Here is a 22,888-nt window from a genome sequence, read left to right as displayed (position 1 = left end):
ATTTTAGATATCTACTGAAGTTATTTAGAGAGCTTCATTCCTAACCCCTAAGATGCATACCTTTCATCCACATTAGATGTTCCAAGTACTAGCAGTCCACCTGGCATTCCGCGACTCCATAGGCACAGCTGCGCAAACAGGTAGGCAAGTACCATTCTTATCCTGGCCTAGAAGTCAAATATAGAAAACCAGGTTTTAAGGAAGAAGGAATTCTCAAGTGGCAGGTTGTGGCAGGTCGATCAGTCTCAGCAAGAGGATATTAAGAACAGTATGAATTACATAAAGCCTGTGGGCACATTTCCTTCTGGGGAACCTTCTGGAGGCCACATGCCTGTGGTGGGCAGAGGCCAAAGTGGGTGGAGCAATGAATATCAGTAGGCTGGTGCTTACGCAGAAATTCATGCACCCCTTTCTATCCTCTATCCAAGCAAGCAAGAGGCACTATCAGAGTTCAGGGACACATTCCAGGCAGGCAAAAACTCACAGGACATGCCTAAGGAGAATGTGTGGCCTGGGGAAGAGTCTCAAGGCAGAGGGGCCTGAAAGGCCATATTCAGCTCCCAGGCCTGAGGTTCCTGACATAACAAAGTTAAGTGGGAGCAAGGTAAGTTATTGGAATGTTTAGTAAATTACTCTGTATTGTAAGAAGTGCAAAAGAGCCAACTCCTCTTCCTAAGGACAGTAGGCAATAGATGTTGCTAGTGAAGAAAGATAACTAAAACTGCAAGAAAGAGAAATTCTATGGTCAGTCTAAAGCGAGAGAAATCTGACTTCAGCAGCTAAGTCTACCATAGTCAGAAGAATCACTGAGTCCCCAGTAAATCAATAGGAAAAAATAAATATAGATAAAATTACCTGCACATTTTGTAGGGCCATATTTTCCGTGGCACTTCCTCCATGTACTTTATACTGGGGCAATCGTCCTGTTACAGCATTGAAAATGCTCCAAACAGCCTTCACAGCTCCATCTATGTTTATGTTTATATGATAACTGAGAGAAGAAACAAATACTTACCACCAAAGAAAAGCATTATCTACCTCATCAAGACAAAATTCATAAGTTTGCTTTAACATACTTTACTGTCTAACAAGGATTAAAGGCTTGGAACCAAATATAAGTTAACCTAAGGAAGTTCATAGAAGGAAAGCTTCCTGTCTCCTCATCTAACCTGCAGAGGCCCCTAAGAATCACGAAAAGCCTGGCAAACAATGTTCCCCCCAGAGGCTTCTGGGGGAAGAGATTCCTGTGCAAAACTAGGCTTGGTCCCAAGATGGCTTATTGAAGTTCACAGAATGAACACTTTCCATCCCCATCTCCCATAACAATACCCTCCCCTCCTTCTACAATCTTCAAGACAAACCCCCCAAACCTCCAGAGAGACTTTAGGGGGTCAGGCAACAGCTGTAGGGGAGAAGGCAACAATAAACTTTCATTTCATGAACTTCCTTAAATTAATGTAGCTCAGGAACCAAGCCAAAGTTTGTCAAGTGTTTAACTCACTGAAGATAGACAAGTTAGAACTGAATGTCACAGAAGACACTTTAGATTTCTGATTAAACTACCAAGTTCTCTAGCCTTGCCGACCTTTACAAAAGTTAATGTGCTCCCCCCCCCCCCGCCCAGTTCTTACTATTTACACTTACTAAGTATTTGAGGCAGTCCAGTAACCAACCTCAAAGTGACTTGAATTTCTAAAATACACCGACAAAATAAAATAAAATACTGAAAAACCAACAATACATAAAAAATACAAGCCAGAAGATGAAAATAAAAGCCAGAAATAATCTAGCAACATCTTTGACTTTAGATCAATGATTTGCGGAGGTCTGAAGAAACAAATGCATCTTGACTAATGCCGGGAGACAGCTAACGTAGGGGCAACTATCTTCATGTGGAGAAAATCCCATACCCATACAAGGGTTGGCTCTTCCCGCCTGTGATTTCCAGCAACTGTTGCATACGCAACATGGCTAGTAGCTAATGCAGATGCGTATCTGAATGTAATGGTACTGCTAGAATGTCTAATGGTACTGCTAGATCTGAATCAAGGTTTTTAATCACAACCTACAGTTTATCAAGCATTTATCATTCATATACCTGCCTATCTCTTCAGCCAAACATTTGGCTCTATTGCATGTTTCCTGAGAGGAGTTTTCACTAGCCATGTAGCAAGTTGTTAAGACACGTCCACAAAGTTCCTGAGGCTCCTTTGGTGTGTAGGCCTCATCATTTACTATTTTGCGTACATCATCCAGCACACTCTGATCTGAAAACGGTAAGAAAGGAGGGAGGCGGGAAATGAGAGATGAACTGAGTGTATCAGAACTAAAAGCAGTTGCATCATTTCATAAAGTAACATAATTCTGTGTTGGTAAGTATTCTGAATACAATTTACTGATGCTGGTAAGCTTACTTTAAACTGAGGAGCAAATATTTAATTTAAAGATGAAAAGGCATACTTTGGAGAAAGTTGTTTGAAGTAAGCATTTCTCCCATTTTTTGGAAAAGTTTGGACTCTTTACTACTCCTTGGTAGCAGAATAGAACTTCTTAAATGTGATTACATTTGTTCCAAATAATGTAAGTGATATAAAATTAAACCTGAGTGTGACAAGGCTGAAAATCAGGTGGGGGTATTACTGTATATGCAGCTAATTAAGATGTACAAAGAACTGTTATGGGATGCTGGGTAGGGAGTCCAAAAGAATTATTGAACAAGAATGTAAAATAAGAGCGTATAACTGAAAATCTATAAATAAAGAAATTAAACCTGAGAGAAATCAGGTAAACAGCCTTGGTTCAATAAAGGAGCCCAATTTGCTTTCGGTTCTAACACACCAACAACACAATCCTATGCATGTTTAGTTGGATATAAATCCCACTGTGTTTAACAAGACCTACTTCCTTAGTTGAGTATGTTTTAAGATTGCAGTCTTAAGCAATTTGGGAGTATGATTCTAAGCTGTGCTGATTACAGCATAACACACTGTGTGACTCAAAAGATCAAAAAGAATTGTTTCCATTATTTTGAACACTACAAAGGGGCTAGGCCAAATTAAAGATACTGACTCACTCTTGTTCCAGAGTCTTGGATTCTAATTCCCGCTCAGTAAAACAGATCCCACCTTTATCTAAAGCATAGACTCTAAGTGCAAGACATACTTTGAAAGACATTTTCAAAACTGTTTTGCTTAGAACGCTGAGGTTACTTGAAAGCTCCTCAGGAGCATCTCAGTAAGAAGACCACTAACGCGGGAATACCTTCTCTGAAAGACAACATGCTCAGACTACTGAACTTCCTCTGCAACATACAACTTCAGGGGAATATTAAGAGTACACTCTCAGTGCTTGCCATATGCTCTAAATGAGCTGTGTGTGTGTGACCTAAGATAAGCCACATGATCCTCTGTAACATACACAAGTTCTGGGCCAGCTGCTCAGAAAGGTTGCAGCTCAATAGCAAAGCACATGATTTTCATGCAGAGGACTCTTAGCATCCTCTGAGAAAGTCCTCTCTTTGCCCAAGACCCTGAAGATTGGCTGTCTGTCAGTGTTGACAATACTACTGACCTAGACAGATGAGTGGTCTGACTCAATCTAAGTCAGCTTCATACATTCAGCAAACTGAGCAGAACTGGAAAGAGTTCATGGAAAGTTTGAAAACAAATTCTTTGTAGAAGCATCCCCAGCATCTACAGCAGGGATGGGGAAGCTGTGGCCCTCCAGATGTTGGTGGACTACAACTCCCATCATCCTTCACTAGCTATGCTGGCCAGGGCTCATGAATTCTGGAGTCTAACAACATCCAGAGGATCACATCTCTGATCTATAGCTAACCTCCGGTCATCACAGCTATTCATGTGCACTTACTTCCATTCTGTACTGCATGACAAACCTGAAGACACATGGAGTACACAACGCAGGCGGCAGAAGAACTGTCCACGCCACCACTAAGTGGCAAAAGAAATCCTCCCTTAACGAATTGCAACAGAGTGGGGAAAGAAAGAAAACAGAACATTGTTGGCAACCATGTATCTGACTATTCAGCCCACCGCTGCACAAACTATATATCCACCCTAATCTTATTCACTTCTGGCCAGCTGTGGTCCCAAGACTCCCTTTTCAGATCAGAATTAAAATGCATATGACAAAACAAGGCCCCTTCCGTCATTTGGCTGAGAACAACTCCCATTTGACTCTACCCTTCTCAGAATTTATTTCTGCTGTGATCCTTCCGGATAATAATATTGTTGCATAATGACTATCATCATCATAATCAATTTATCATTCACCTTCTAAGCAACCACCTCAAGGTGAGGTACACAGAAGATAACAAAAAATATCCAATACGTTTGTGAACAGTATGAAACAGTTGGTACCGGAATGCCTTCCTCATTCCTTTTCCCTTATGTATCACGTCTCTTATACTGTAAGGCTGCAATCCTAATCCTAATAAAACTTACTTCTAAGTAGATATGGGTAGAATAGCACTGTAGGCCTTTTGTTTTGTTTCTGGCTGATTTACCAGAAATGTAGTGAACATGGAGTGTACTGAACATGTGGTTCTGACGTAGGGGTGGGAAACTGGCACAATGATTTAGTTGAATACCACCCATAGACTCCATATTCATTATCAGGCAATTCAAGGTGCTAGTGCTTTCCTTTAAAAACCCATACCAACTCAGGCCACAACTATCAGAAGAAGCACCTCCTCCCACACCAAGTTGTCTATGCACTATGATAGTCCAAGGTGGTCCTTCTCTGTGTTCCATCTTTAGGAAAAGTATGTCATGTATATGCTTTGTCTATGGTGCAACACAACTATGTAATGCCCTCCTGAGGCAGATATGCATGGCATCAACAATGTATTCTTTCCGGCACCGGATTAAAACCTTTTTACTTACCCAGACATTAAAAAAATTATTTTTGTCCGGTTAGGTGGTTTTATTCCTCTTAAATTTTGTTGTTGGTTTGTTTTTTTATAATTGGGTGCTTTTTAAAAAAGTGTGCACTGCCCTGAAATCCATTTTTGGACAAAGGGCACTTCACTGATTTTTAAGATAGAGTAATTATATAATAAAGCTGCCTGCATATGAATATAATTTTAAAAAATAAAAGAAGTGTGTCAGCACAGCAAATCCCTATTCATGGCAAGCAAAACTATGTCCTGCTTCCAAGGCAATTCACCAAGCTTATCTTTACTGATTTTCCCCAACTGTCTCCTTAACTTTAAGACATTAGGGGCTGTGGAATACTATGAATGGGGGGAAATCAAGCAGATCAAATTAAGTCAAAACATCTTTAAACAGTAAAAAACACTCCATAAATACCAGTTTTGCTACCTATTTCAGAAAGAAACAAGAATGGGCAACCTGCAATTGTAAGTTAAAAGTATCTTCATCTCAAAATCCATGCAGACTTTCCATTACCCTTTTTTTAAATAAAAAATTCAGCCTTCTCCAACCTGGTGCCCCTGAGATATTTTGAGTTGTAGTCCAATTTTTTTGAAGGACATAAGACTGGGGATGGCTAATTTAGTTGAATGAGGGAGTAGAAGTCTTTACCTGTTTACTGCGCCGCAAATAGTCCCAAAGCCAACATGCAGGGCCAAGGCTGAAAGCAAAAGAGCACCTGTTTCAAGATGACTGAGGAAAGAAGGCATATTCTCACAAAATCATTGGAGCTTCTCCTGGGATTGCACCTTGGCAGCACCTATATTTTATTTTTAATTTCATGGTCTCTATTTACATTGCACGCACACGCACGCGCGCACACACACAAAACTGACAGCACAATCCTGTGCATATTTACTCAGAAATCAATGTGACTTCTTTCCAGGTAGGTGTCACAGGGTTACAGAGCAAGTTACTTAAACTGGTCAATGGTATCGAGAACCATGAAGAGGAGTAGGAGAATGAGCACGGTCACACGCCATCAACAAATGTCTTCAACCTGGGTGACCAAGACAGTTTCAGTGTCGTGACAGGGACATGAATTCAGACTGAAATGGATCCAGGCATTTCATATCCGTTATGAAGGGCACATTTCGATATAAACCACAGCTTTGCTCTTTCAACAGATATACCAACAGTAAGTGAGAAGGGCTGGGGGAACTGTTCCTTTTCCAGAACTGAGCAATGATTGCATCCTATCCATACCCTAGTGCTAAAATCATGGAAAAAGAGGCCTGCAATATGCTTATTTTATTTTTATTTTATTTGTATCCTACCAAAGGAACTCAGGGAAACATACATGGTTCTCCCACACACTTGTGTGTACACAAATAAACAATTTTGTCCTCACAGAGTAGATTATGCTGGGCCAAGGTCACCCACTGACCTCCATGGTTGAGTAGGGATTTGAACCTGGGCTTCCCAGTCTTAGTCTGATATGATAATTAATAAATAATAATAATAATAATAATAATAATAATAATAATAATAATACCCCACCCAGCTAGCTGAGTTTTCCCAGCCACTCTGGGCAGCTTACAGCATATATTAAAAATTGTAAAACATCAGACATTAAACATTTCCTGATAAAGTCAGATAGTTGTTTATTTCCTTAACATCTGAAGGGAGGGTGTTCCACAGGGCGGGCACCACTACCGAGAAGGCCCTCTGCCTGGTTCCCTGTAACCTCACTTCTCGCAATGAGGGAACTGCCAGAAGACCCTCAGAGGAGGACTTCAGTGTTCGGGTTTAATGATGGGGGTGGAGATGCTCCTTCAGGTATACCCGCTATATTCCCAATTATTCAACCAAATCCTTACTCTATCCTACAGAACGACCTTACACTGTTACATCAGACATGTGCTCTTCAGAACTAGGTTTATATCACAGCCCTACATATGCTTGCTTAGAATTAGCACAAATGAACAGAAGCTCCTGGTAGCAAGGGTCTGAAATGTCCCAGCAATGGATGCTTCACATGTGGCTTCTATCTGTATTTTATTTCAGGAAGTCAATTCCTCTGAAATAAATTCCATTTAAATGTGTCTAGTATTGTTGTGCCTGTTCATTTTAAGTTTTAGAACTTTTGAACACAATGGGAAAGGGTGAGGGAAGGCTATATTGTAGTACATAATTTTCACTTTCCATAAGAATACTTAAGGCATTAAAAATAATAATAGAAAAATGGAATTAGAAGGTAGACTGTACAAAAATGAAGGTTGGGAAAGAGTCTGTAAGAAGGATTCTGTCATTCTTCATCACATTTCACCACAGAGAATCAACGTCCACTTAGCAGAAGGCTGAGGCTGAACAGTGTTCAGTTATGGAGAATGGAAATGTTGCTTGCTATTAAGTTCCAAACTGCTCCAAATCTGTTTACTTAGCTATCAACCTTGGAGGGAATCTTGCAGAAATATCAGCCTTGAAAATGAGCACACTTTGTAGAACACTTGTTCAGAAGTTCAACATCTCATTTTTAAATCTCCAATAAGGATAATTAATGATTTCTTTCCCTGCTCTAAAGACTTGTGGCTTATCTAGTAAAGGGGGTTGGGGAGCCCAGGAGTACAAACTAAAGCTTATGGGACTGATCATGGAGGGGAAAAGTGGAGTGGTGCGGTCCAACTCTGCTCTGTTTGCATCAGACAGGGAGATGTTATACAAGGAGACAGGCTTCTTCCTAATTTTGCCTACCTGATCTCTTCCTCAGGACTATGATACCTCCACTGGATTGGCTCGCTCACAGGTGTACATACGTCATCAAAACATGACAGGGCAAAATTTACTTTTATTCTATGGTAAGGAGTCACTCTGCTTCCCTGCTCAATTAAAACGGAAAAAGAGAAGGTTCAGAAAATGAGAGGCATTTTACCTGTAGAAAAGCAGGCTGTTTTCTTATGTTCTGGAATACAGTATCTGTCTGGATGCTTCAGTTTTAGCTCACATTGGCTGTAGTTTCTAACCTAACAAGCACCTTGTGGGGAGGGGAATCACATATAAGGAATTCTTACTGCTAAGTTTCGAGAGGATATTTCCGCCCTGTAACTTCTGACATCTTCCAAGTCCAGTGTGGCAGTCAACACTTCCTAAAAAACGACAGTGATATCAACCTGTAATAAGGTACTGAGTTTAGAGAACCATTTTTGATGTGTTTTCTCATTTATACTAAAGGCATAAGAATTTCTAACATACTTTTACTTTGAATGTAAATAAAATAGTAAAATAGTAAATAAAACTCCCATTATGCACTCACACTAACACACAGGAGTGTCCTTTTAAGAGTATTTTGCAGCACTCTCAAGCACAATTCCGAGAAGTGGGCACCTTCTGTGCCAGCATTTAAACACCTACTGAAAACTTTTGTAGTCCACCAGGCCTATGCAGGCAATTAAAGATTACAGTACATCTTCCACAACTGATGTTTGTTATTAACTTGTTTCTTTATTATTTTATTGTTTTGTTTTGTTTTATACTGATGTAAACCACTGTGAGATATTTTTATGATGCATTAGTACATTACAATTTAATGAATAAATGAATGCATTACCACATCATCCAGAGAAAACTGAAGTCCTTGAGCAACAATGTCTCCATTCATAGAGATCATAGCACAGCCATCATAATACAGACGATCGCCATCACAGCCTTTCTGGTTAGCCATGACATATATCCCACCATTCTAAAAAAGCATGCACACATATATTATTAAAAAGACAATTCAGCCCATATGTCACTAACTGCCACAATAATATTAACCTTTTAAATAACATAGCAAAAAAATGCTTTTCATTCTACTTTTAGAGAGCTGCTGTGAGCAATTTATGGGAAGCCACACTTTTGTCCGTCAACAGAATGCTTCATCAACAAGTGCCCTCAAAGTAATTTCCATAACAGCAAACAAAGCCATATTATTAAAAATTCACAGAACACAATTAAAACATCAACATTAAAGCATCAACAACAGGCATAGGCAAACTCCGGCCCTCCAGATGTTTGGGACTACTATTCTTATCATCCCTGACCACTGGTCCTGTTAGCTAGGGATGATGGGAATTGTAGTCCCACACATCTGGAGGGCCGAAGTTTGCCTATGCCTGATCTGTAACATACCCCCCAACACACACATGTCAGTGGTATAATACCAGACAAATTCAAGGCTTGCTCAAAACAATCTAACCACAACTCCAGAAGTTAGAGAAGTTTTGCAATCTCTATCAGTGTTGTGGCCATCTATGCCTCCAGGGCAGGGAGCTCTGCAGCTGGCGCACCACTACAAAGAACGACCTACTCTAAGGTCCCTGCACAGCAAGCTAAATGTACTGATGAGACCACAAGCAGGAGTCCCTGTCCCATATCTCGGAGCTTGGGCTGGCTGATATGGGGAGAAGTGCCCTGTCAAATACCTAGGCCTGGAGTCATTCAGAGCTCTATGCATTAAGAGTCAACACCCTGAACTGGGCCTGGTAACAAAGAGGCAGCTAGCGCATATTGCACAAAGTAGATGTTCTATGAAATTGCACAGAAGTGCCTGTCAGTACTCTGGTGGCTGCATTCTACACTAGCATCTTCAGACTGTCTTTAAGGGTAGTCCTGCCTTGTCTAGTAGTCTAGCTCCAATATGTTTAATAGGAGCATCAGCGTAAAGGCAAGGCCGTTCTCAACAAGTCCTTACAAACAACTGGGGCCACCCGTGCCACAGCAAGTTAACAAGCAGTGGGAAACAATACCAGCTCCACAAATATAAAAGCAACAAGGCCTAGTATTTTGCTTTCACCCACACAACTCAGCCACTTACTTCTCCCCACACAATCTGCTCCTGGTTACAGAATTATGTAAAGAAGTCAGGGAGGTTGTGGGAGCCAGACATCAAATACAGATACTTTTCAAAGAACTATAGCTCATTTCCATGATCAAGAGGGAAACTTTTTGCCAAATTGCTGCTATCAGAAAAATAACTTCTGGCCACTGCAGAGTATCTCAGTTTACAAGAGAATCCATACTGAAGTAATCAGTTTTTTGTGGAAATTTATCCTGTGTTTTCTTGTCAGGGTTCCAAAAACTGATCATCTGCTTAAAGCAGCGATGGCCAAACTTGGCCCTCCAGCTGTTTTGGGACTATAATTCCCATCATCCCTGACCACTGGTCCTAGGGGTGATGGGCATTGTAGTCCCAAAACAGCTGGAGGGCCAAGTTTGGCCATTGCTGGCTTAAAGGTAACTACCATGGCCAGGGATTTCTTTCTTTTCACAAGCACTAAAATCAAGTCCTAGGTTATAAAGGATAATTCAACATGACTACGCTTTACAGATTATGATCTGAAGATAGATAATGAAGCAGCCTTGCTGGCCCCAAGGAAGTCTGACTCTGGGAACAGAGACTTTTGGGCAACACTACATTTGCCATCTTGAATTATATTGATTAGATATCACTGTCACACACACCATTTAATGAAAAATCAGGTTAAAATGTGGGGGTTATTTGACCTACCTTTGCTGTTGCAAAATTTACCAATTCCACTCGGGTATTAGCTTTTCGCAATACATGGTGACTCGCTGAAGAATTTGTGAAGATCTCCACTCCATCAATTCCCATTTCAATGTGAGGACTATGAAATTGAGGAACCACAAATTAAGTGAAAAGCTTGCAGCTGTGTGCGATCCAAAATTTGCATTGTGCTACTGGATCAAAATTTAGCACAGCAACAGCTTGCTGTTTGACTACATGGAAAATGCAGTTTCACTGCCACCAAAGAGCTCTTCTAGGGAACAGATGTTCGGATACAACTAATATACCCATACAGAAAATGCCACTTACACCACCATTACTGCATGAGTAGAGTACGCAGCAAGACGGATGAAGTCTTCATTTGGAAATCGTCATCTATGTGAGTGTTGCCCACTCTTTGGTAAGAGTGCCTCTCGTCAAGTCCAATGTATGAGATAGTGCCACCAATCTAGAGCACTGCAGCCAGTGTGCAACGTCCCACATGCCTTGCAGCTTTACACCAGGTTTAGGCAAACTCTGTCCCTCCAGATGTTTGGGACTACAATTCCCATCATCCCTAGCTAACAGGGCCAGTGGTCAGGGATGATGGGAATTGTAGTCCCAAACATCTGGAGGGCAGGAGTTTGCCTATGCCTGCTTTACACTGAATCGAATGTTTATGGATGACTGAGCTCCATATATTGACTTTAGAAAAGTCAATTTACGAATGCCAAGCCCATGCTTACATTATAAAGTAATTAAGAAAAACTATTGTGCAAATATGAAATGTAAACTGAAGCTCTGGTAATAACATGGACATAGTCTATGAGCACCTCAAGCTACAGGAAGCATAGATACCCTCTGATTTAATGATTTGCTGATGCTTGTTATCAGATTTCTTTTTATGCATACAGAGTTATCGTTACTACCATTATTCTTTATATTATTATGGTTTAAGTTTGGTATTTATGATCAGTGACTTTGGATATGAACATTTATTTCCTCAAATTAGAAAAGCTCAACCGCCCCCACCCCCACGCACAATTACTAAATACAGTGGTACATCGGTTTAAGAACAGCCCTGTTTACAAACTATTCGGTTTATGAACTCCGCAAAACCAGAGGTAGTGTCCCAGTTTGCGAACTTTACCTCAGTCTAAGAATGGACACCGAATGGTGGAAGGGCACCGGCGGCGGGAGGCCTCGTTAGGGAAAGCGCGCCTTGGTTTAAGAACAGTTTCGGTTTAAGAACGGACTTGTGGAAAAGATTAAGTTTGAAAACCGAGGTACCACTGTATTCAGTGTTTAAAACAAGCAATAAACAATTTAAGAACATTTGTGGATACAGAAATATCTACAATGAAAGTTCTCCATATTGCCATCTTACTGATTAACCTGACTTGTTCTCTAGAATGTTCCACAGAGAGAGAGGGAGAGAGGGCGAAGGGGTCTTCAATGTTAACTGCAAAATTGATTTGGATTTTATTTATTTTAGCAGTTTTGGGAATCCTCTCCAAACCTTAATTCACCTCTCTTACCTGACTGGTGTCCACAGTTCTTCACAGATTTCACTCCCTATGCAGGTATCTAAAGTTGCCAGAACTGCATCACCAAATGGGACACTTTCCTAAGACAAGCAAGGAGTGAAGATGGGCCATTGGAATAGGAAAAAATAATCCACGCCCCAGTGATTGACCAACATACAAAATGATCCATCTAAAGCTGTGATAAAGGCTTTTATCGTATGCAATTTGACTCACAATACCCGAATAAAAACACCTCTCGAAAAGGTTATGAAACTAGTGTTTACATCATTTATATTTTTTTAGTTGGAACATACTGTACCATAACACAGGGATGGCCAATTATAATCCAAGTCACAAGATGTAATATTGGGCACAGTAGCTCTCAGCTACAAAACATGTCAGGAAATTAAGCTCTGGAAACTGCACTTCTGAAAGGCATGTTTCTGATCCCTTAACCAAGGAAAAAGGTATCACAAGTGGACTATGGGGTTTCACAATTCCTCCTCTCCTGCCCTTCTCTCCAATCAGTCCAGTGTTAACTTTTAATATTAAGCAAGGTTTTAGTTTAAATCAGATAATTTAAACTTGCTTCAAACCCTGGTTTGAAAGTGAATCCGGATGAGCAACAGCTATGGTTAAGGGCTATGCTAACATAACCATTGTATTAAGGCTAATGGAATTAAATGAGAGTTGCCAACATGACAATCACAGAGGCCTTCGCTGTTAGCCTCAGGGTCCCCTCTTCCTGCAGAATCTAGCCAGAAGAATAGGATATGGTGTGGCACCCACAACAATTCACCTGATTTGCAAATGTGCCCATGGTCTCCAAAACATCCTATGGCTTGTTTTACATGAGCTTTCATTTTAAATTTGTACACTGCAGAAACTGCCTTTTTGGCAAGAGAATACAGCGTATAAATACTGAGGTAACATTTAATCAGGAAAATTCGAAGTGCAAGGCTATGCATGTCCCATTAACAGTAATAATACATGAGTTTTCAATCAACTTTAGTTTTTGAATTTATTTATATTCCAAATATAAGAACATGGAAAGGAGAACAAAAATCACCAGTTAGCACCTGTAACATTAAACTGATAGTATCTAAACCTTGGGACACGGCAACATTTGTAAAGATAAAGCGCTTTATAAGCATTATAACACCAGATGGCACTGTGGAGTCCCATTTTTCGCCAACGGAACTTCCCTGTATGAAGTTTACAATGCGTTTAATTGAATCACTTCTTTGACGTGACTAGATCCAGTCATGGTCGACAGTCAAAGGTGGTGGATTTTATTATTATTATACTGCTATCCCCCATATGTATCAAAGCATTGTACCTGAACTGTTATCTCTTGTATCATCCTGGGAGGAAAATACTCTTCCACATGCCTAAAGGAGAGGTATGCGGGGGGGGGGGGGGAATTATGTGACAAATAAGCACTTAAACACACTTTTCAATATCCTAAATTTTAACACACTGCCAAACCTCTTCAGCTAAAACTCTGTGACAAGGAGGGGTTTTTTTAAAAAAATATCAAGTTAAAGCAGAAGCTTTTCATAAACGAGGCCCGCACAACTTGCAACCTACCAAGCCTGAGATCTAATAATAATTTAAAAGTCAAATGCAACTTTAATAATAATTATATTAATAATACATTTTTATTTGTATCCCGCCCTCTCCGGCCGAGGCTGAGCTCAGAGCGGCTAACATCATAAAAACAACACAATAAACATAAAAACAGACATCAATTAATTAAAATCCATCTTAAAATTAATTCAGACAAGTTAAAATCTGGGCAGGTGGCAAATGTCAGGGTGGAATTGAGAGTGGTTAATACTTGCCAAGACCAACTGTTTCCACTGATCATACAAGGACCTGTGAGCGGGTTGGGGGCCTCCTTTGGGCTTGTTTTATACAAAGGAAAGCAAGTCAAACTGCATTCTGCCCAAAGGCCTGGCGGAACAGCTCCGTCATGCAGGCCCTGCGGAAAGATGTCAAATCCTGCAGGGCCCTGGTCTCTTGTGGCAGAGTATTCCACCAGGCCGGGGCCACAGCCAAAAAGGCCCTGGCTCTAGTCAAGGCCAGTCTAATTTCCCTGGTGCCCAGGATCTTCAAGGTGTTGTTGTTAGCAGACCATAAGGTCCTCCGTGGGGCATACCAGAAGAGGCGGTCCCGTAGGTATGAGGGCCCTAGGCCGTATAGGGCTTTAAAGGTTAAAACCAGCACCTTAAACCTGATCCTGTACTCCACTGGGAGCCAGTGCAGCTGGTATAGCACTGGGTGAATGTGATACTGCAGCGGGGACCCCATAAGGAGTTTCGCTGCAGCATTCTGCACCCGCTGGAGTTTCTGGGTCAGTTTCAGGGGCAGCCCCAAGGGCAGCTTTACAGCCTGAGAGGACAACCCTCCTGGCTTTGCGGTCTCATGCAAAGGACAAACACAGCTTTGGCGGGCTGCCATGCATGGCTAGCATGCCACATGGTGCTCATGACAAAGTATTATACCAGGATGCAATGTCAGCATGGGTGCAATTCTGGCAATGATTTTTTAAAAAGATGTTTAAGACAAGCCACACAACAAAGCCTCCTGAAAGATCTTCTAACAGAGGTTTGGCATGATATACGTCAAGGAGCAACCCAATTCTCTAGAATAGCTATCACAATGAAGTATAGGAACTTGCCGTGATCTACTCCAAGGAGTGAACCATCGCATCTCCCGGTAGTTTCCTGTATTTGCCAGCGCCATCTTTGGTCGTATCAGAAGTATTTTCCTTGAATAAAACAAATAAAGCTACCCATGAAGACATGTAGTGCAACAAAATGAAAACAAGGCCCTTGAGAAATGTTTTTTTATTGCAACCCAGCCAAAGTTAAGGATTTTGAAATCTGCTTATTTCAACAGAGAACAATCAAACATATACTTAGGCCTAAGCATTAGGTTTTCCACTTTAAAAATGGGGATTAAATCTACACCTAAACACAAGCACACAGAGTATCCCAGAGAGGCACATTCTGAAAAAGAGAGGAAGAGTACTTTGATTGGAAAGCAGCCACGTACTTGTTTAAGAAGATCACTCTGCAATTGTAGCGAACATTTCGGTGCATAACAGGCCTGCAGAAATAATAAAAATGTGTAATCAAGAGATTCCTTACTAAAGATGACATTCACATATATATGTATATGAGAGGACCTGAACAAAATAATGGAATTTTGAGTATCTTTCACACACCTAGACTCTGATGCACTCAAAACGTCTGTTCTAGCACACACCAGAAATATTTCTCACTGTTGTCACTCTTCCTATTATAACCCCACCTTGCCAGAAACAGCCAATTCAGTGCTGCAGGCGTCCCCATTGCATGCCCATCATCTAGGCAAGGCAAAACTAGATTCTAGCCTTCTGCAGATCCCACTTCATTTATATATGACTGAGATTGTACAAATGTGCTCAGTACTGGAGAAGAGGAATCTCTGTTAATCATTTTACCCTTTTTTTAACTTTTAAAAAACCCCAAATGGCTTCACCTTTCCTCATAGGGGAGTTGCTCCAGCCCCTTCATCATTTTGGCTATCCTGTTCTGTACCTTTTCCAGCTCTACAACATCTCTGCTGAAGTGTAATGACCAGAAGTGTACACAATGGGTCAACTGCACTAGGGGAAGCCAGTACAAGGATTCCTACCAACGTGGTAGGAATTCCCCCTGATTCCCCCCCTCCCTAAATTCACTCTGAAGGGTTGGGGGAAGCCCTGGAACAGATTTAGAGGATGTGTGGCAAGAGGAGAGGGGAAGGTTCAGCCACAGAAGGAAAATCCTTGCATTGACAGAACCACACCCTCAGCACTACATTGAATACAACGCAGTACTTCAAATGAGGGTCATATTGTTATGAAACAAACGTATGAAATAATGGAATGAAACACGACACAGATGGGTGAACATGTCTTTTTTCCCCTTTAACAAGGCTAAAGGGGTTATAAGTCTAGTACTACCAAAAACTGCTGGAGTTGTCAAAAAACCAGCCGGAACAGGAAGACCAGGAGATAAGAACAGTGTGTACTTTGAAGGAAACAGCTGCAAAAAGAGAATGAAATGTGGAAACAAGGTCATGAAAAATAAAAAAGTCTAAAGAGCTATGAGAAGCCTGCATCCAGTGAAGAACAGAACCAGGTTAAAGAAAATGAAGGATATTGCCAAGACTCCCCCCTTTTAATCAAGACTAGTCGTGCAAGGGCTGCCCCCTCCATGTGCTTGCAAAAGTATGAATGAAATGAAAATAGCATCATGTACTGCTAGGTTGTTAAGAGTTAATAATAACAAGTCCAAATTGTCCTTAGCTTCCTTCTCTACAAGACCCACACACTTTCAAGGCAGTAATTTCATCACCCACTGGGATAAAATTGGCCACAATATCATACTTTCATATAAAAGCATAATCAAGTTGCTAGTTTCAGTCCCAATCCCATTGCTAGTGATGCCTACCACATAATTTGTTTGTTTCCCCCCCCCCCACAGGGGCAGCAAACCAGGTCAACATTTTCACTGAGCTATCTACCACAGCCCCAATATTTTGCTTCTGCAATGTTACCAACCCGTTAGGGCATGTGTGAAGTCAGAACAATTGAGGGTTGTTGTTCTTTAGCCCCCACGTGCATCCTTTGCTTACAATGAACCATATTTGACATTTTAACACCCATTCACAGACTTTGGAGAGATCTTTGTACAGCTCCACGCAACCCCTTTTTATTCTACCACCCTAAAGAACCTGGTATTATCAGCAAACCTGGTCATTTCACTGCTCACCCCTAACTCCAGACCAGTTATGAAGAAGTTCTGCTCCCAATACATTATTACTTCTTTTTCTGTTCACAGAATAGCATGGAGGAAATGAGGTCACAGAAAATAATTGAGAGGTTGTGCTGCATAGCAAAACACGACATGCATGTGGCTAGGAATGCTACACATAGAGTACATATTTGTGACGAGCAGAGCATATGCTCAGCTTTGGCTGGATCACTAGCTACAGCCATTCCTGGACCAGGGCAGCCTGACCTCAGTTGTCCACGCTCTAGTGTTCTGCTTGGACTACTGTAATGCATTCTATGTGGGGCTGCATTTGAAGATAGTGCAGAAGCTGCAACTAGTACAAAATGTGGCTGCTAGTTTGGTAATTGAGGCAGCCCAATGGGAACATCTGTCACCGATCCTGAAAGCACTCCACTGGCTGCCAGTGAGCTACCAGGCCCAATTCAAAGGGTTAGTACTAGAAAACTGTAACTGTTTTTTAGGTATTTTTAACTGAAACTGTTGTTAGAATGTTTTTCCTGTTTTAGAATCCTTTTCAAAAAACAAAATGTGGATGTGTTTGCTACCCTGGGCTCCTTCCGGAGGAAGGATGGGGTATGAAGCCAATAAATAAACAAACCATGGATCTCAAGCTAATGTACGCACATTTAATTACAAGGTAACTTACATTCCAACATCACAGATTATGTCTTGTGTAACAGGAGATTCCAAAAGTTTGGCCAGAACTTGAAATGAATGTAGAAGTGTATCAGACTCATAGTAATGATCAGAGCAGCCATATCCACTGCATGAAAACAAGAATCATATCGACAAACACATTATTTTCATACCAAGAAGGAAATTATGAGCTTTCGCAAGAGAAATTACCTAAAGCAGAACCACTTCAATATAGGCAATTGTACATTAATTGTACCAATTAATGTGAAACAACCACTTGAACCAAGAGTATATTATTATATTATATTTTTATATAAATATAAATTTTATATAAATATAAATTTATATATTATATTATATTATATTATATTATATTATATTATATTATATTATATTACTCCAGTGGTAATTGACGTTAAAGAAATAAGTACAGTGGTACCTCGGGTTAAGTACTTAAATCGTTCCGGAGGTCCATTCTTAACCTGAAACTGTTCTTAACCTGAAGCACCACTTTATCTAATGGGGCCTCCCGCTGCTGCTGCGCCGCAGAAGCATGATTTCTGTTCTCATCCTGAAGCAAAGTTCTTAACCTGAAGCACTATTTTTGGGTTAGCGGAGTCTGTAACCTGAAGCGTATGTAACCTGAGGTACCACTGTATGTAGGATACAGAATTATTTCCTTTTTGTATTAAAATCTCTATCTCATCCTTCTGCTGTCCACAATCAAATTTGCTACTGGTTATGCTATTGGCATGAATGAGATGGTTCTCTTTCCTCTCCAACTACAACCCCCCCCCCCCTTTGCTCCACAAATGGACAGAAAGAAGTTTGCACATTATTTCAGAAGGTAGAATAGAAGTGTTGAGGACAATTAATCTCTTAAGGTTAAATGTTTCAAACATTGCATAGCCCAACTCAAAAACCAGTAAGCATAGCAGTGAGCGTTAACACTGTCACCTTTAAAAGTGCTGATCACCTGTCTGAAGAGGTGAGCAGATGAAAACTGGCTTTCCCGTCTCCCATATAAAGACAGGAACAAGAGGGTGGAATGTGATTCTGGTGACTAGTCGACTGCTCTGGATGCCACCCCTGCTAAGTTTGCACAGCATTGTATCTGAACAATTTTCAGAAACAATGCAAAATAATATTTTACTTAAGTATGGTTACAATAGCTATAGCTATGTACAGAAACATTTCAGTTACATTTACTTTGACATATTTCTAACATACTTGATATCCTTACTCCCCAAGGTTATGGAGGATTAGGAAAATCATATTTCTCTTTTTAACTGCAAAAGGACTACATGTCTTTTCAGCATGGAGGGTAATAAAAAATATGAAATGGTTAAGCAATTCTCACCAAATTTCAAGTTCTGGCCCAAGCCGGTATCTTGCTCCCTTCTGTTTAGCAATTTCAATACCTAGAATATCAAATTATAATTATTAATCTTTGGCAATCTCATGGAAGGGAAGAATCCTACATCTTCAAGTATAGCGACATGAATGATACGACTCAGTAGAGCACAAAAAATGGCAGCATGTGATGCCTCAATACAGCTTCCTCAGAATCTCAGGTTTTTTAAAGCAAATTCCCAGCTCTTATGGTTGTACAAAAAGTGCTTGAAAATACGTGAGCGCTCCATTTTGAAATCTCAAAAGCCTGAGACTATTCAATAACTGAGAGGACGTGCTTCATGCAAATTGTCATCAGCATCAGTCTTTCTTGGTACAGAATATTTTCTTTTTCCAATGGGGTACTTACTGCCCTATGTACAACTCAGATTCAAAGAACTGTTTTAACTGCAATCAGTGGAGAACACAGGTGCATGAAATGGCTATCACAGAGCAATAACTATGCACTGAGCTCTCTTACAGCTTACACAGAACATACAAGCTTTACAAATTATAAGAAATGTCCTTCTGGATCAGACCGAAGGATTAGCTAGTCCAGCATCCTGTTCCCTGGTCACCAACCAAATGCCTGCAAGAAGCCTACAAACAGAACTTGACCACAACAGCCTTTTCCTGCTGTTGCTTTCCAGCAACATTATCCTTGGAACCAGGGCTTTTTTCAGCCGGAACTCGCTGGAACTCAGTTCCAGCACCTCTCAGGTGGGTGCCATTGCTATTATAAGAGAACAAGGGAGGCGTCCATGGTGAGTTCCGGCATCTCTTTTTCTGGAAAAATTGAACTGCTTAGAACTGCCACTTGAACCAGTCTGTGCTGGGCTAGCCAGCTGGAGATCACGGTAGTCCTGCCTCTGTGCTCCACCTGATGTCAGTCACCTTGTAGGGGAACAAACATTAACCAATTCTGCCATAACTGGAGTTTGCAAACAAAAAACAGCAGTGTTTCAATTGTAAAAAAACACCCAGCTGTGCAAATCAAATATGCAGGGCCCAATTAGACAACATGATGAAGAGTCATCACTAGGTATCTTAGTGACATTTAAAGAGATAGGAAACTGAATCACAGTTCTCATCACAGATCATCATTGAAGACTCATACCAGCTTCATGCCTTACAGAGCCACTGTAAGAGGTGCAGCAAAGAAGCCTGGTAAGTCTTGAGCAGGATTTGAGTTATGAACAACGGAAGTAATTCATTATAATATTGTGATTATGATTTAACAGATAGAAGATAGGGTACAGAAGAAGGAGAGAAACAACAACTCCATGGAAAACGGGGTGGAGAGAAAAGATGAAAATGTGTTTTGATTGTATATACTAAAAATGTTGAAAATTAATAAAATATAATTGGAAAAAGAGAAAAGAAACAGAATCCTGGAAGGGGAAAATCTGCATGGCACCCTGAACAAGAGCACCTGTGTCTGAAACATCTCATTGCATCATTTATTATAATTTATTAGCACTTGCATAATTTATTGTTGTGCTGCTGTGGGGCACAGGGTAAGCTAACTCCACCACAACCACAGAGTAAAGAGAAGTGCCGGCCTTTCATAGAGTTAGGTATTCATTGCAGAGTTGGAAGGTATTCATTGCAGAGTTACATCTTTGGTAAAGGCTGTTCTCCAATTGGAGCGCTCGCAGGCTAAGGTAAAGGTAAAGGTACCCCTGCCCATATGGGCCAGTCTTGACACACTCTAGGGTTGTGCGCTCATCTCACTCTAGAGGCTGGGAGCCAGCACTGTCCGCAGACACTTCCGGTCACGTGGCCAGCGTGACAAGCTGCATCTGGCGAGCCAGCGCAGCACACGGAATGCCGTTTACCTTCCCGCTAGTAAGCGGTCCCTATTTATCTACTTGCACCCGGGGGTGCTTTCGAACTGCTAGGTTGGCAGGCGCTGGGACCGAGCGACGGGAGCGCACCCCGCCGCGGGGATTCGAACCGCCGACCTTTCGATCGGCAAGTCCTAGGCGCTGAGGCTTTTACCCACAGCGCCACCCGGGTCCCTTTGCTCGCAGGCTAGTGTTTCCCAATTGTTGGTGTTTATACTACATTGTTTACAATTTGCCTTGAGACAGTCTTTGAACCTCTTTTGTTGACCACCAGCATTACGCTTTCCATTTTTAAGTTTGGAATAGAGTTGCTTTGGAAGACGATAATCAGGCATCCGCGCATGACCAGTCCAATGAAGTTGAAGAATCACTGCATGCATATATATGCACACACGCCCCCCCCCCCCCCCGCATCCAAGAAACACCAGCGTTCTTTGCTTTGCCTTACTTCTCAATATCCTTTCCAGATTGCCATCAAAATCCAGCGCCCATTGATTCAAGGCGCAGGTGGCCACAGTCACCTTCCTGCCCATGGTGCTTCGGTGCCTGAGGCTTCGCTTCTCCCGGGAGCCCTTCGGCGACAGCAGGTCGACTGTAAACAACGCACAGCGACAGCCCCAGACCAGAGCAAAAGCGGACCCTTTCGCTTCCGGGGGGGTGGCCAGGCGAGAGAATCCACACATAAGCCCCGCGGGGCACTTCCGGGCTAAATCATAGAGGTTGGAAGGGATTCGAAAATGGAACTAAACCTCCCACTCTCGTTATCCCAGCGCCAAGCAGAGGGCTTTCATCACAGAGATGAGAGAGGGTAGAGAGACGCGACGCCATTAGTAACGCGTTCGCGCCCCCCCTGGCTTCCTTTGGTATTTCAGTTTTCTCCCCGCGCGGCCAGAAATGGTTGAGAACGGTAATTCGGTTCCCGTGTAAATAAATGAACGGAGTCTTTATGTTCAGCTGAACTCGCGTCTGTATCCTGTAGGGCGCTAGATTGGTGGGTCGGGGTGGAGAGAAGGTTTACGGGGTTGATGGAGGGGGCCATGCGATTTCAGGTCTAGGGTTTGTTTTGGCTCCCCCCCCCGTCTCTTTCGGCATCTGTACTGTTTTAAGCATGATTGTGCGAGATTTTGGTTCAATTAAATGCACTTAGCAAAATGTGTGTGCTTGAAACTACAAGAAAGAAGATTCCACCTAAACATTAGGAAGAACTTCCTGACAGTAAGAGCTGTTCGACAGTGGAATTTGCTGCCAAGGAGTGTGGTGGAGTCTCCTTCTTTGGAGGTCTTTAAGCAGAGGCTTGACAACCATATGTCAGGAGTGCTCTGATGGTGTTTCCTGCTTGGCTGGGGGTTGGACTCGATGGCCCTTGTGGTCTCTTCCAACTCTATGATTCTATGATTCTATTAAATATCTGCATATCCTGTGTAGTTGTTTTAGTAGTATCTATGTTGCATCATGGTTGGTTGGCCTTCGTCTGTCTTGGTCTCGGAAAACAATTTCACCAATCAAGAGTGAGCAAGTCACAGTTACAAAGCCATTATTATAAAGTTGCAAGGCGTTTAACAACCACAGCCTGTATCTGAAATATGGAAAACCTAATATAACATAGCTGCATTCCCCTTTATTCTAAATTATTCTAAATTACCTGCTCTTCATCCTAAGGTCCCAAGGCAGGTTTACAGCACTATAACACAATATTAAAACAGTGCAATCCTACTTTTACATGGAAGTAATTACCACTGTGTCCAATGAGGCTTGCTCCCTGTGCAACTTTTTCTCCTGCATGGATGTTCCTTGGTAGTTCTTAAAAGGAGACAAATCTGACTAAAAGCAATGTTCTCTAATTTATATGTTCTGGGGCTGCTGTGATAGTGCAAAAATAGTCACATATGTTCTCCTTTACTAAGAATCCCCCATTTTATGTGGCCTTTTTTTCTTGTGACTGACAGCAGTTTGGGGATGACCATGACTCAAGTTAACCTTAGCCCAAATCCCCCAGACTGTTATGCTCATCTCCCCCATATTTTCTTCTATAGATGTAGAACAGCTGCTTCCAGAGCTGGCGTTATGCCGTCAAACTGAAAGACAAGGAAAGAGCAAAAATTAACCTGTTGAATTTGTTTGTGATGTAGAAGTTATAACTATAGAGCCCATGTAAGGGGAAAAGACCCAGTTAACATGCAAGTCAAGACATGAGCTCAGCAGCCCAACTTGTGAATCGCAG

General features: G+C 41.5%; 1 protein-coding gene across 1 annotated transcript in view; it reads right to left on the bottom strand.

Annotated features, from left to right (window-relative positions):
- The window catches only part of NADSYN1 (NAD synthetase 1), a 30,230-nt gene extending 8,823 nt beyond the window's left edge, over window positions 1-21,407 (bottom strand). Inside the window, exons 1-16 of the mRNA XM_083432844.1 lie at window positions 21,116-21,407; window positions 18,789-18,849; window positions 17,439-17,555; window positions 15,024-15,077; window positions 14,647-14,736; window positions 13,303-13,354; window positions 11,976-12,064; window positions 10,441-10,558; window positions 8,500-8,631; window positions 7,964-8,038; window positions 7,647-7,771; window positions 5,565-5,613; window positions 3,871-3,973; window positions 2,099-2,267; window positions 856-991; window positions 61-167 (exon numbers count right to left, since the gene is read on the bottom strand). Of these exons, the coding sequence (XP_083288970.1) occupies window positions 61-167; window positions 856-991; window positions 2,099-2,267; window positions 3,871-3,973; window positions 5,565-5,613; window positions 7,647-7,771; window positions 7,964-8,038; window positions 8,500-8,631; window positions 10,441-10,558; window positions 11,976-12,064; window positions 13,303-13,354; window positions 14,647-14,736; window positions 15,024-15,077; window positions 17,439-17,555; window positions 18,789-18,849; window positions 21,116-21,350 (1,712 nt within the window). The 5' untranslated portion in view covers window positions 21,351-21,407. The remainder of the gene's footprint in view (window positions 1-60; window positions 168-855; window positions 992-2,098; window positions 2,268-3,870; window positions 3,974-5,564; window positions 5,614-7,646; window positions 7,772-7,963; window positions 8,039-8,499; window positions 8,632-10,440; window positions 10,559-11,975; window positions 12,065-13,302; window positions 13,355-14,646; window positions 14,737-15,023; window positions 15,078-17,438; window positions 17,556-18,788; window positions 18,850-21,115) is intronic.
- Between the last annotated feature and the right edge of the window lie 1,481 nt (window positions 21,408-22,888).

This window comes from Podarcis tiliguerta (genome assembly GCF_965153285.1).
Source record: "Podarcis tiliguerta genome assembly, chromosome: 1".
Taxonomy (NCBI): Eukaryota; Metazoa; Chordata; class Lepidosauria; order Squamata; family Lacertidae; genus Podarcis; species Podarcis tiliguerta.
Note: the sequence above shows the minus strand (reverse complement) of the source record. Positions and strands in the feature narration are given on the sequence as shown.